The 13,885-nt window shown below is 44.1% G+C and overlaps 1 protein-coding gene across 14 annotated transcripts in view; it reads left to right on the top strand.

Annotated features, from left to right (window-relative positions):
• Window positions 1-13,885, top strand: part of RIMS2 (regulating synaptic membrane exocytosis 2) — an 801,312-nt gene that overhangs the window by 540,771 nt on the left and 246,656 nt on the right. For all 14 annotated transcript variants that reach the window (XM_088442657.1, XM_088442652.1, XM_088442648.1 and 11 more), the window contains 2 exons: window positions 5,677-5,830; window positions 13,103-13,171. In XM_088442657.1, the coding sequence (XP_088298783.1) occupies window positions 5,677-5,830; window positions 13,103-13,171 (223 nt within the window). The remainder of the gene's footprint in view (window positions 1-5,676; window positions 5,831-13,102; window positions 13,172-13,885) is intronic.

Here is a 13,885-nt window from a genome sequence, read left to right as displayed (position 1 = left end):
TATTTGTTTGCTATTTATTTTATTGATTTATGATTTTCTGGACTGGGCTTACATTGCCGCTGCCCATGCTCGAAGCAGTTAGCTGGGTCACGCAAGCTGATATGTCACGAGACTGGCCCGGAAGGGCGGCGAGTTAGGCATTAACGCCACAGCGACATTTTATTTATAGGTTGCAGCCATGATTCTTTTTGATCGCGGCGAGAAGTGTCAATAGAATATCACCCTTATCAATGCGGATTGCTAATAAAAATTTTGAAAGTTACTAGATTACTGAATAGCACGCATTTGTACATTTGTATTCATATTTGCACATACACCCAATATAATAGATGGGGCCTGATTCTGAATTGCACACAATGCCGATGTGCAGGCAGATGAGCGATTTTATGCTGTTGCGTGTGCAGGAGAATCCCTAAAAGCTTGTACAGTGCATGCGTTACTCAGTGTGTACGCATAGAGGTGCAGTTGCCATTGAAACACACAGTAGCTATATACAGGGCCGACGAGAGTCGCGCTGGGCCCAGGTGACAGGAGGCGTGGCCTAATAGCGGGAAGAAACCAATTATTTTTTCAACACCATGAATCGGCGCTGGGGAGGGGGGCGCTGTGTGCCCCTCAGCCCGGTGCACAGCCAATGGGGGGCGCGATCAGCGTGATCGCCCCCCCCCCCATAGGCATAGGAGACTGCTGCGGCTTCTGCTTTAGCAGCCACGAGCAGTCTCCCAGTGCAGCCCAGCACACAGCAGCGCGTGCTGGGCTGCTGTGACTTAAGAGGGAGGGGGAGCAGTGCCGACCCCGGGTACTTTGTACCCGCTCCCCCCCCTCTTGGCGCCCCAGTCTATATATATTGGAAATGTGTTGGGTGTTCCTAGTGGATAACTGGTGGCTATTCAGAGGTTTAGTACTCAGACGGAAAATCTCTGGGGAACTTTTTTTCCCCTCCAATGTGTCACCTGTGGGTAGGGAGTGACTCCTAAAACTGCCCGTCTGGCTGAGCTTATCCACAGTTATGGAAATGCTGTAAAGCGGCTTAATGTGCAATCTGTGCTAAAGGTTTCACTTAGTTTTTTTTTTTTTTACTTGTTGGCGGATTGCAGATTGCTAAAATGTCTTAGGATGCTAAAAATACTCTTTCAAATATAGCGCTTAACCTTTTCTACAGAAACTTTCACAAAAATGTTGTACAGTAAATGGCAAGGTTAGTAAAGTAACATTACTGAAAATGCAAGCTGAGCACTGGAAATGTCCAGTAGATGTTATTTGCAAGGGCTTAGGGTATTTACTAAACCCATGAAGCTCTTAGAAATGTTTTGTTGCTGATTTGTGCTAGCTGGTAGGAATATAGGGCCTGATTCAGAGCCGGACGCTATTTGCGCTCTCTCATTCAGAAAATAGGGGTGGCTATTCAAATGAACCGTTCGCTCTTTGCGGTCTGTTCACACCTCTATGTCTGAACGAGCGAACAAAACTTGCGGTCGTTTTTTGGAAAACTACGCCCCCTGGCGGCTCGCATCCTACGTCATGTCCGCTATTTATTAGATTAATCGAGTACATCGAACAGGGTATGAGCTGCTCGCTATTCTTGTGGTTGGTTTTTGCTACCACAATTTTGCGAGCAGTTCTGGCTATAAAATAACCCAGTGACGTGGTCAATGACGCTGCTGTTTTTATTATGCACACCCATAAAATGCCCGTTTGACCTTTAAGCACGCCTGCGTTCGGATCTCCACTCCCCGTTTTCAAGCACCTTCCCCTGTTACCACCCACATACGCCTCTTTCTGTCACTCAAATTTTCAGGCATTCGCTATTTTGCGAGCACATGAATTTCGACCGCACTGACTGGTTCGCGCATGCGTATAACGATCCATACGCATGCGCAGTTGGGCAAACATCGCTCGGAGCGAACGAGCGGCCGCTTATGAGCGGCTCTGAATCAGGCCCATAATGGATATGTTACACTTTGATTTCCATTCTTTTATTAATTAAGCCTGCGTGTGTGTGTGTGTTTTACTGCATTGGTTTTTTTTTTGTGGTCACTTAAAAAAAAAAAATAACATCTTGATATCAGTTAAAGGTAAATGCTTTGTGGGCCTGATTCTGATTTGCAAGTAAATTCGAGTGATGCCTCATCTAGTGAGTTTTAACAAACTGTACATTCTCCATACTGAACATGTACGTCTTTGTATATCTCCGGACCATACTTGCCAACTCTCCCGGAATGACGGGGAGACTCCCAAAACCCGGGTGCTGCTCTCAGCCGCCCAGAAGAGCTGTCAAGTCTCCCGGAGGCTGACCCTCGTCTGCTCGGTGCTGCCTACTTCCAGAGTAAACTGGGCGGTTCGGGAGGCCAATGAAGCAAATCATGCTAAATGCATCATTGTGGCCACGCCCCCCACTTTATAAGGCTGATAATCTCAGCATTGTATAACGGGGGGTGGAGCCACAATAATGCAATGGCGCAGCCACACCCCCTGCACCGCCCCCTATGAAGTGCCACTAACCCTCGCACACTAGCCCTATGTTGTGGCACGCCACTCGCTGAGCTGGCCTGGCAGCCACACAGTCAGCAAGTATGTCTCTGGGGCATTCTGAGTCAGACGCATCCCAGACATTACTTTCCGTGAGTGAAATGAGCTTTTCTGGGTGTTAGCTGCTCTCTCGTATACATAAAGTGGGGTGGTGTGATACGTACTCATCAGGATGTATGTACAGTCACATTAGCATTCCGTTTGCAAATCCATTCACATTCAGAATGTGGCCTCATTCATACCTGCATGGGACTCAGAATCAGGCCCTGTGTCTGGTATCCGTTAGGCATCCTGTTTGTTAACCTTTTCGAGATGCCGGCGACTGGATTCTAACAGCCGGGATCCCAAGCGCTGGCATCTCATACCGATTCCCTGTGTCTTAATATAAACTTTGGACATGATCTAACATCTGGGGTAAAGTGAGAGTTTTTAGAAGTGGAGTTGTTGCCCATAGCAGCCAATCAGATTCTACTTAACATTTATCTAGCACCTTCTAGAACAGGGATGGGGAACCTCAGGCCCGTGGGCCATATAAGGCCCCTGGAATCATTTGGTCTGGCCCTCTGAGCTTTTTTTCTGCTAGCCTCATCTGGGTGCCTAGAATGGAACCCTGCAGCCAGAATCTATGCAGCAGTGCCATCTGGAGCGTCCTTAGGATGCTCCAGACGGTCACACCGCCGCCCTTACAGCTCCCCGGCGATTGTGGCCCTGCCCCATGTGACGTCACACGGAGGAGGCGTGACCTGCACACGGTTCGCAAATAATGTTATATATATGAAAATGGCCCTCAGCAGAAAAAAAAGTTCCCCACCACTGTTCTAGAAGATAATAGCTAGAATCTGATTGGTTGCTATGGGCAACATCTCCACTTCTAAAAACCCGCACTTTAGTAAATATACCCCCAGTACTCTTCCCTGTATGACCATTAAAAAAATGTCTAGTCTCGCACTACTTATTGCAATCCCAACATGCTGCATTTATACCCCCCATTGTAAGGATTTTAGTTGTCATCCAAACCTAAATTCTAATAAAATGTTGCATTACAGATTTCAGCATGTTATTTAATTGACATTCAACAAGCTAAAGCAGACAGGAGAGTGAGTCTGCTGTGCTGAGTGTAGCCACCATGCCGGTAGGCATGTAATGATGTACAGTACCTGACATGGAATGGGTATGAAATACCGCCGGCCGATTCCCGTCAGCGGCAGCCCGACAGGTGCAGAGTGCGACGCAGTGGAAGCCCGACAGCGCTGGAAATCCCAATCGTGGATAGGTAAGTATCCACTAACCTAACCTAACAACCCTAACCCTCCTTCGGGGTGCCTAACCCTAACTTCCCCCCCAAGTGCCTAACCCTAATCCCCCCTCTAAGTGCCTAACCCTAACCCTCCCTCCCCCTAGCCTAACCCTAACCCTCCCGGGGGGTGCCCAACCCTAAGTCCCCCCGGGAGCCCTAAACCTAACCCTCCCCCCCGCGGCTGTCCGCTCGCGGCGCCCGGCATCACTACGGTCGTGATGCCGGGCGCCGGTCTCCCGGCATCGGGGAAATGCGGGCGTCTACATCTAGACGCCCGGCATTTCACCCTTGCCGGGATAAGACAGTCGGGAAGCCGGCTGCCGGTATATAGGCAGTCGGCTTCCCGATTGCTTCCCCCTGACATAGGGGATGACTGTTTATGTGACAAAGCCTACCTCTTATATCTAGTGCAGCAATGATAAAAGTAACCACTTCTCATGCATACAAAAGATGAGGATTACAATTACTTACTCGGTGACACATCACTGGAATAGAAATGCATTTGAATCATCCCCATACTGCTGAGCTGTAACAGGAGTGAAGCAGGCTCTTCGTAGGTGGGATATCATCACTGGCCAGTCTCTGAATTCCCTGCGACAAATCATTGGTTCAAAAGGTTGCAATGTAAAAATGAAGTCTTTTCTACAGACTGGCTCATTTGTAGGTGCCAACGAGAATAAAATGATTATGGGAATGTGAGACCTAATGCAGAGATCATGCAAAAGCTTGTAGTTCACACCCTATTGCTTATCAATGACTTGGGCAATGAGCTATGTTTTGTATATTGTATTACTACACAGACAAAATATTTTATTAATACATTTACCTACAGTTGTGTCCTCATACACTACTGCTGCTGCTGCCGTTACCCCAAACATCCCTTCTTAGCACTCCACGTCCCTTGCGACTATTGCGCCAAGCAACTCTTTTGCGTCTTTTTCACTAGAATGTGCATCGTAGTCACAATGGGATGGGTCAAAACCGCTTCTCGAGAATGCGCTGATTAATTTGATATGTGACACTTGTATATCTGCGTGTGACTGAGACTAAACACCTGTTTAAGTACCAGGGGCAGGCAGGAGAGACAGCTGCAGAAAGGCTTTGGGGCCCTTGCCCGGCATTGCACACTGTTGATATTTCTGCTTCATTATGTCCTATCAGATTTATGTGCTGCTTTCGGAACTCTCGGGTATATTTGCTACAGTGACGTGTGGTGAGGTCAATGGCTGGGGAGGCACACATGTATAAAAACACAGTTTTTATGTCAAAACTCTGGAGCATGACAGGGAGTATAATAGGGGAGGGAGTATGACAGGGGAGGCTCTGCCCCGGACTGCACGTCCCTGATTTGCTAACGTGCAGGTTTTTAGTAGTGGAGTTGTTGCCCATAGCAACCAATCAGATTCTTCTAGAAGGTGCTAGATAAATGATAAGTTGGATCTGATTGGTTGCTTGGGGCTACAACTCTACTTCTCTAAAACTGCACTTTAGTAAATATCCCTCAGGGGTCTATTTACTAAGCAGTGTTAGGAGACAGAGTGAAAGGTGATAAGGTGCCAGCCAATCAGCTCCCAACTGTCATTTTTCAAACACAGCCTATGAGATGACAGTTGGGAGCTGATTGGCTGGCACCTTATATCATTTCACTCCTAACACTGCTTAGTAAATAGACCCCTCAGAGTGTTAAACTGGGTTTTGGCAAGTAGTTCTGCACAGCCACTCTGTGCCTCCTGCCTCAGTGATGTCCGTGTTTCCCAGTGAATTGTTATACTTAATATTGGTTCAGCCATCAGTCTGTCTAGCATGTAATGTTTTATTATATATTAACTGTGTATGTTTAATTCCGACAGATTCTAATTGAATTAGAAACTGCACTTTTAGATGATGAACCACATTGGTACAAGCTTCAGACGCATGACGTGTCATCATTGCCACTACCCCACCCGTCCCCATTTATGCAACGGAGACAAATGCATGGAGAGAGTCCGACTAGAAGATTGCAACGTAGGTCTTTACTTCTTCCCACTGATCAGTCCACGTGTGATATCTGCATGAGCGTTTCAAAAAACCCTCTAACCCTCTTGCTAAGTGCAACCACACCATCATGATCCAAAAGCACAAACTACAAACACATCCTCCAATAAAGGTACCTACAGAATCTCACCCATTGGTGACTGAGAGCTGCCACATTGGTCTGTTGGAAAAAATATAAAGGGGTCTATGTACTAAGCAGTGTTAGGAGACAAAGTGAAAAGTGATAAGGTGCCAGCCAGTCAGCTCCCAACTGTCATTTTTCAAACACAGCCTGTGAGATGGCAGTTGGGAGCTGATTGGCTGGTACCTTATCATTTTCTTATCACTTTTCACTCTGTCTCTTATCACTGCTTCGTAAATAGACCCCTATTGGAGCGTACACACGGTCAGATTTGTCAGACTTGTCAGATTTGTCAGATGAACGATTGAACGATTGATTTCAACGATTTGAACGATTTTACCAAAGTTTTGAACGATTTGAACGATTGAACGATTTTTGACTGCATTAAAATGAATGGAATCGTCCAAGTCTGACTGCAAACACATCAGATATCAGAAATCGTTATCTGACCATCGGGAACGCGCATCGTTGATCGTCCATCGTTCAGGCATGTCAGATATGAACGATTTTCTATCAGATATGAACGACTGAACGAATTTTAAATCGTTATCGTCCATATCTGAAGAAAAAATCTGATCGTGTGTATGCACCATAAGTCTTTTACAGAATACACAGAAATTGCAAACCATATTACAATGGCAAGTCAGCGATTTGCATGCTATATACTCTATTCACTAACATGGTAGCGTCGGGCTAGGGGGGAGCTACAATGAATACATGGCTTTAAGACAAAACACAGTTGTCCTATATGTAACGGAAGGTTAAGACTGCACATTTCACACACTGCTCGTGTTCCAGCTTTTATACTGTAAATATTTATGTGGCTAAGATTACATTTCTGCCTTTTCGTTCAGAGTGTAAATAGTCTCATGTTATTTATTTATACTGCGTTCACACATTTTACATGTTCTGTTTATATAGTGCTTACTTTATGCACTTTCATCATATTTCTCATGTTTGTCAGGGGTTTTCTTCAACAAAGGGTTCAAAAAGAAACCAGTCGCAAAATGTATTTAATTAGTGTGATTAATAAAGTTATGTACTAATGTACGAGTGAAAGCGTAGAATTGTTTTTGTTTTTAATTGAAGTCCTATGTTTGTTTCACGTGCCCCCGCCCATCTGTCCTTAGGCGTCTATTACCAGTAGACCCCTTCCCCTAGATGTCTTTGCCAGACACTTGCCTTTCATTCAGTATTTACACTCCCAGCAGCTGTGTAATAGCTGAGTCCGATGTTCCTTTCTGATCAATCAGAGCTCAGGTACATTACCAGCCACAGTGTGTCAGAAAAGTACAGGATGAAACTCTTCTTACGATTGGTGGCAGCCATTACACAGCCGCTGGGAGGGCGAGAATCTCCCGACATCTGACATCGGTTGGCCTTGATTTATCAACGAGTGATATTCTTGTTATCACTCGTTACAAGTCTTATATGGTGCTCCAACCAATCAGCTCCTAACTGTCATGTGTTTGAAAAATAGGGCGGGATCCATTACGCATCGCCCTCGGGATGTGATGCATCCCACCGTTCTTCGCATGCATGACGGCGTTGGTAACGCCGGTATGCATGACGATCACCGCAAAGGACCGTTCTCTCGGTAAGAGCAGCCCTTTGTGATGGAGGGACTTCCAGGTCGATGACCCAGAAGCCCCTCCGTCGTCCTTCCGCACATGCACCGCGGGTGGGGGGGGGGATGCAGGGAGGAATCCGGGGCTTGGTGCATATGAGAAATCCGGTCAAACCAGCATATTCGGGGGTTTGAGCGCATCTCTCACCTTGCTGTATCCCGACCATAGTGTGCAAATACTATTACACTAATACATGACAACATCCATTACAGTCCACACTATTACGCTGGTTCTCAAGACTCAGTATATAAAAGTAGAAGCACTTCTGTTGGTCTAAACCTTTAATGCATGTCATCTCAGTAAAGTCAGTAAATACATTTGTAACTTTAGGCTCCATTAGTTAATGTTACAAAGTTGTTTTCCACACAATCAAAGGGCTTGGTGCTTTGATTGTCATTGTATGCTGTGAAATACAAGTTTTCTGTTTTGCATGTATCATTAGAATCAAAATTGTACACATTGCTGCTAATGCAGAGTGAGAATTGACCGCGGTGGTATAGCGTAAATTCTATCTGTGGCACCTGGAGCATAAATAAAGTTCACGCGTTTCCAAAAAATTTTTTCTGGACACGATATGAAGAGTTGAATGATTTTTTTAATTTTTTTTTATTGAAACCTGATAGTAAATGCGTGTTTCGCAAGCAAACCAAATGGTTAAAAGCATTGCTGTAAGTGTACAGGTGCGCCCAGTTACATGGGTGCTGATCTCGCCACAAACGTTCGCAGGCATCACGCCATGCGATTCCCCGCACCTGCATATGCTATGGCGTGCACTGCGATCGCACCATGCATTTCTATGGAGGTTGCGGGTGCGAACGCAGTGTGCGTATCCGCTCGCAGGCACATCTCATGCCATGTGTGTCGTGATTTTGCTGTGCCAGTGGCAAGGTGCAGCTGGGCATATCTGTATGTCATGTATTGTAGGCCTAGTGCAAACCTGATGCGTATGTTACTGGTTCTGACCCACACACATTTTGCCATACATGCAACTTTGCATATGTGCACAATTGTGACATTTTAGTGAACCCATTTTAATCCTGAGATTTGGGGGCGTCCAATTCTGCATTATCCCCATTATTTATTATTGTTAAGGATATGTATGCACTGCTGTACCAGGTAGATACACTGCAGTCACTGCTTGGCTGTAAAAGCATGGAACTTTGGCCCTGATTCAGAGCCGGACGCTCTGACAGAGCGCTCGCCCTGAATCAGGGCCGTCCCTGATGCTTTTTGGAGCGGCCTCCTGGCTCCTTGCATAGCTGTTGGTGACCATAGCGAGCGGTCAAAATGATGGTCGCGATTGTCAAGACCATCGCGACCATCGGGCTTGCGACGAGACCCTGCGGTAGGGTCTCGCTGCCGCAAGCCCAGGAGTGCTTTTGTGATGTCAGTGGGGCCGGCCCCAGACGGTAGGCGTTCCCATGGGGACGCATCTGTCTGGGCAGCCACGCCCCCGGCACGCCCACCAAGGGGGGCGTGCTGTCAATCAACATCGACAGCACGCCCCCTTTGGTGCGAGACCCATAACGACGGCTTGGCCGTCGTTTTTCGGATCTCGCACATGCGCACGACAGAGCCGCCTCCGTCGTGCGCATGCGCACTTGGGCACCATCGACCCGCTTGCGAACGCTCAGCGCTCGCGAGCGGGTCTGAATCAGGCCCTTTGATCCCTATAGTACAAGTACTGTCAGTGTACACTTACCTTTTTTAATAATTTTGTTTGTTTTAGGTCATCATGCTGCAGAAAAAGTATCAGTGCGCAGTATACTGACAATACGTCCACTATAAATCTATAATCGCTGCTCTTTCAACTCTCCTATCGACACTCACTAAGCTCCCCTCACTGGCTGCGTTGTTGTACTGATCTGTGAATTTTAATGGATCAAACAGGTGTCGCCATAGCCCTGGCAGCATTAATGGATGTAAGCAACAGGCGGAGCCATTAGGAAGGAGATGCTGCCACCTGCAACACCTTTGTTCATGTTTCCTACACTTAAACGATATTTATATGGCCCAATTAAATTAAAAACTACATTTTTAAAGTTGCATAGCGCCAAAAAAAACTCTTACGCTGGTTTTGGGTCCGCATGGTTATAACATGTCTTTTTCAGTGTTGTAATTATTTTGATTTACCATTTTCAGGAAAGCTACAGTATGCAGCAGGGAAATTTAAAATTCTGGTTTCATTTCTAAACTGACTAAAAAAGATTTGCAAAATTCATAATGCTATTTTATTATGTTTTGCTATGTTTTAGCACATTCATCTATATATATATATATATATATATATATATATATATATATGCTTTTGCATAATTAAAAACAATGTCAATTTAAATACATTTGACCGTATTGTTGATATCTGGTGATATAATGTCCCTGCTACATATTTAATTTCATAACATTCTCCCCTTGACATCAGTTCATATTAATATTTGTTTTCCAGATAAAGGCCCATATTCATATAATTCAGGTAACTCCAGCATGCGAGAGATTCATAATGCATGTAAACATATGCACAGCATGGTATAATCACAGCGAGCGACGTGGTTATACCACATGGTGTCCATATGTTCTATGTTATTGTCAAAATACCTACTTGCCTGTAGTTCACCTTGCTTGCTTGAAACCTTGATACACATTTTATCTGAATTAACAATGAAAATCCTAAAATCACTTTACAGAAGCAGTAAGCCTAAAACACAGACTTATTCCATAGAAGAGCATACACAACTGTGCTCATAAAACTTCCCAAGACATTTAACACAAAAAAATTATACCTCTCAGTGATCGCTTAGCTCTCCCTGCTATTTCAGCTCTCCCTGATCGTATAACGCTCCCTGATAATTCAGCTCTCACTGATCATTTAGCTCTCCCTGATTGTTTAACTCTTCCATATAATTCAGCTCAACATGATAATTCAGCTCTCTCTGATAGTTTAGCTCTCTGAGATTTAGGCTCTCCCTGATCGTTTAGCTCTCCCTGATAATTCACTTCAGCTCTCCCTGATCGTTTAGCTCTCCCTGATAATTCAGCTCTCAATGATAGTTTAGCTCTCTGATAATTCAGCTCTCCCTGATCATTTAGCTCTCCCTGATCATTTAGCTCTGATAATTCAGCTCTCCCTTATCGTTTAGCTCTCCTAGATCGTATAACTCTTCCTGATAATTCAGCTCCCTGATATAGTCACCAACCCCATCCATTGCCATTTCTACAAGACGCTGCAGTTTCGCATGGCTTCAGACCTTAATGAGGGTGCTATAGTCCAGTGCACACGATGGGTTTATAAGCATAGAAAGAACAAGTTAGTTAGCTGCTTGCAAGCTACTGTGCTCTGCAATTGTCCATTTTGGAATCCTTCAACAGGGATATTTCAGACAAGCATTTTCAATCATAAAATTTAAAAATGACACAGGTGTCTCATTCACAATCACTGCACTAGAAAATATAAAATGAAGAAGTACACATAACGATTTGCAATTAAACACACCTGTCTGAATTACCCCTAAACCTATTATTGCAATGTTATTTGAATGTAGAGGAAGGCTATGCCTGATCCCACGATGGTCACAGTCTCATCGGATGCGTTCTATTTCCGACAAGCGCTTCTTACCTTATGCTCTTGGGAATGTTACAAATATCTCTTTTATGTATAGCAACTTTTCGTTCTGATTAAGATGCTCTTTAACAGTTATTGTCATTTTTATTTAAATTAAAAGTATTTATATTAGTCTAGATAGTGGATATCTATACAGTAATTGAAAAAGTCATCTGAATGAAGTCACATTGGTAAAATTGTTAAAAGTATAGTTTAATGATAGGAAGAAGGGATGGCTTTGCCAGATCATCTAGGAATGTGATACAGCTGCCAGACAAACCGTAGCCCTGGCTGTGGTGTGTTAGGTCGACGGTGAGAATGGCGACATTTCACTCGGCGACATTTCACTGAGGATGTCGACATGCTGCCTATCGACTTGTGGCATTCTAGTGTTGAATTTAGGGTGTCGGCATTATGACTTATAACTATCAACCATGTGACCGGATCCCCGTAGTCCCATGTCTTACCGATCACATACAAGAAAACTTATACTGTAGCAATTTAATGATATTTGAATACAGAGCTGTTAAGTTATTCAAATTAATATCTATTTTAAGGTATTTCTGTATAATCTTTTTCTATCACTTTTAATTAATACAAAATATATTTTAAAAAAGAAGAGGATTTGTTTGATTAGAAGTTAATATATATACGATTCTAACTTCAATGACTTTAGCAAGCAGATTATTTTGTCCATATATTAGTCATCCAAATGAAAGTGCACTGTCCACCTTTTCAGGGAAGCGCTGTCCATTGTATGGGATGAACTCATGTAATATACTGATTCTTAGGTCATTGTATGGGATCAACTAATGTAATATACTGATTCTTAGTTCATTGTATGGGATGAACTCATGTAATATACTGATTCTTAGGTCATTGTATGGGATGAACTCATGTAATATACTGATTCTTAGTTCATTGTATGGGATGAACTCATGTAATATACTGATTCTTAGTACATTGTATGGGATGAACTAATGTAATATACTGATTCTTAGTTCATTGTATGGGATGAACTCATGTAATATACTGATTCTTAGTTCATTGTATGGGATGAACTCATGTAATATTCTGATTCTTAGTTCATTGTATGGGATGAACTCATGTAATATACTGATTCTTAGTTCACTAGGAACCCACTGAATAACTTTTTACAGTGATTGGTTCAGCCTGTAAAATGGACAACTGTGCTTTAAGCTACCACGCTCATCATGCAGTTTATGTATTATATATAGTTCCCTTTATTATAACAATCAGTTGACAGAGATATGTAGTATAGTATAACATTATTTAATGTCTTAACATTAAAAATAAAGTGCACTATTATTCAAGTCAAAGGCGTGTGCACAGGGTGTGTGTCTGCACACCCCTTTTTGCAGTGCCAACCCAAATAATCAGTGAATAGACCGGGATCAGCAGGCACCAATTTTGGCTGTGTACCTGGGGGGCGGGGCAGCGACGACAGAGGGCTCTCCAATCCTGCACTGCCACATCATCAGCCATCCCCCCCAGGAAGAGGTGAGTGGTCCGATTTGGGGGGGTGTGGCTGCCAGAAGACACCACTATAGATGATACAAGTGATCCAGAGGAATGTTTTCTAATAAATGAATAACACGTACCTTACATACACATAGCATTACATATGACACACGTATGCTCTGAGTTACTGTGTTTCTGCTCATTGAGTTTTGTTTCAGTTCTGTTTGTTTATCTCTGATAACAGGTGTGGACTGCAACCCTACTAATCTTATGTATACCGCTGTCCCTCTCCCAGTATCTCCTCCAGTTGTAGTTATTAGCACTGAACTGTGTGTTTCGTTGTTATGAACAACCTTTCCTGCTATTAGAGGAAATAGCATTTGAAGCTGTTTTTCACTGACAATTCTTTGCAGGATCCAAAAGAATAAGTGACAGTGAGGTGTCTGATTATGACTGCGATGATGGAGTCGGAGTAGTGCCAGGTAAGAAGCCTAAAACTGTGAACTACTCTTATTAGAGTTTAGGGAACAGGCAGAATAATCAGGTATAACCTGAAAGATACAACATGTAAACCCAGAGTTTATAATGCACCAGCAACACTTATTCACAAAGGTGCCCTAAAAGCATATTGCACAAGCTTACCCCTCCCTCTCTCTCTCTCCCTCTCCCTCTCCCTCTCTCCCCTCCCCCCATCCCCCCCCCCCATCTCTCTCTATTGTGTTTACATTTTGGGTTGTTTGTTCTGCGGTACCTGCTCTTCCATTATCTACGTGAAATCCCCCCGCAATACTTTTAATGTCCTGTGGACAATAGCCTGCTCTGCTCAACATCACTTCACATTTGAAGTTTTGAACCAAACCTAGTGATTGTTGGACTTTACTATTAGGCTGCTTTGTAGTCTGGCTCTATTGTCTGGAATGCTTGAACTAATGGGGCCCATCCATCAGCGATGGATTGCCGCGATCCCATGATGCGGAAACCCGGGATCTCAGAAATCCAACATATTCGATTTTCGTGATTTGACGATCGCGATCAAAAAAATGCCTGTGATCCAGCGACGGATCGCAGAACATCAATGGTGGGAGGTCGGCGTTTCCACCCAGAAACGCCGGCACTTCCCATCGCATCGCCAGATCGCAAAATACGGACTCTGATGTATGGCCACCTTTAGGGTTTAGGCTTTTCCATAACTTTCA

The sequence above is a fragment of the Taudactylus pleione genome, unplaced genomic scaffold (assembly GCF_031769625.1).
Source record: "Taudactylus pleione unplaced genomic scaffold, aTauple2 ptg000314l, whole genome shotgun sequence".
Classification (NCBI taxonomy): Eukaryota; Metazoa; Chordata; class Amphibia; order Anura; family Myobatrachidae; genus Taudactylus; species Taudactylus pleione.
This window is presented reverse-complemented; position numbering and strand designations above follow the sequence as displayed.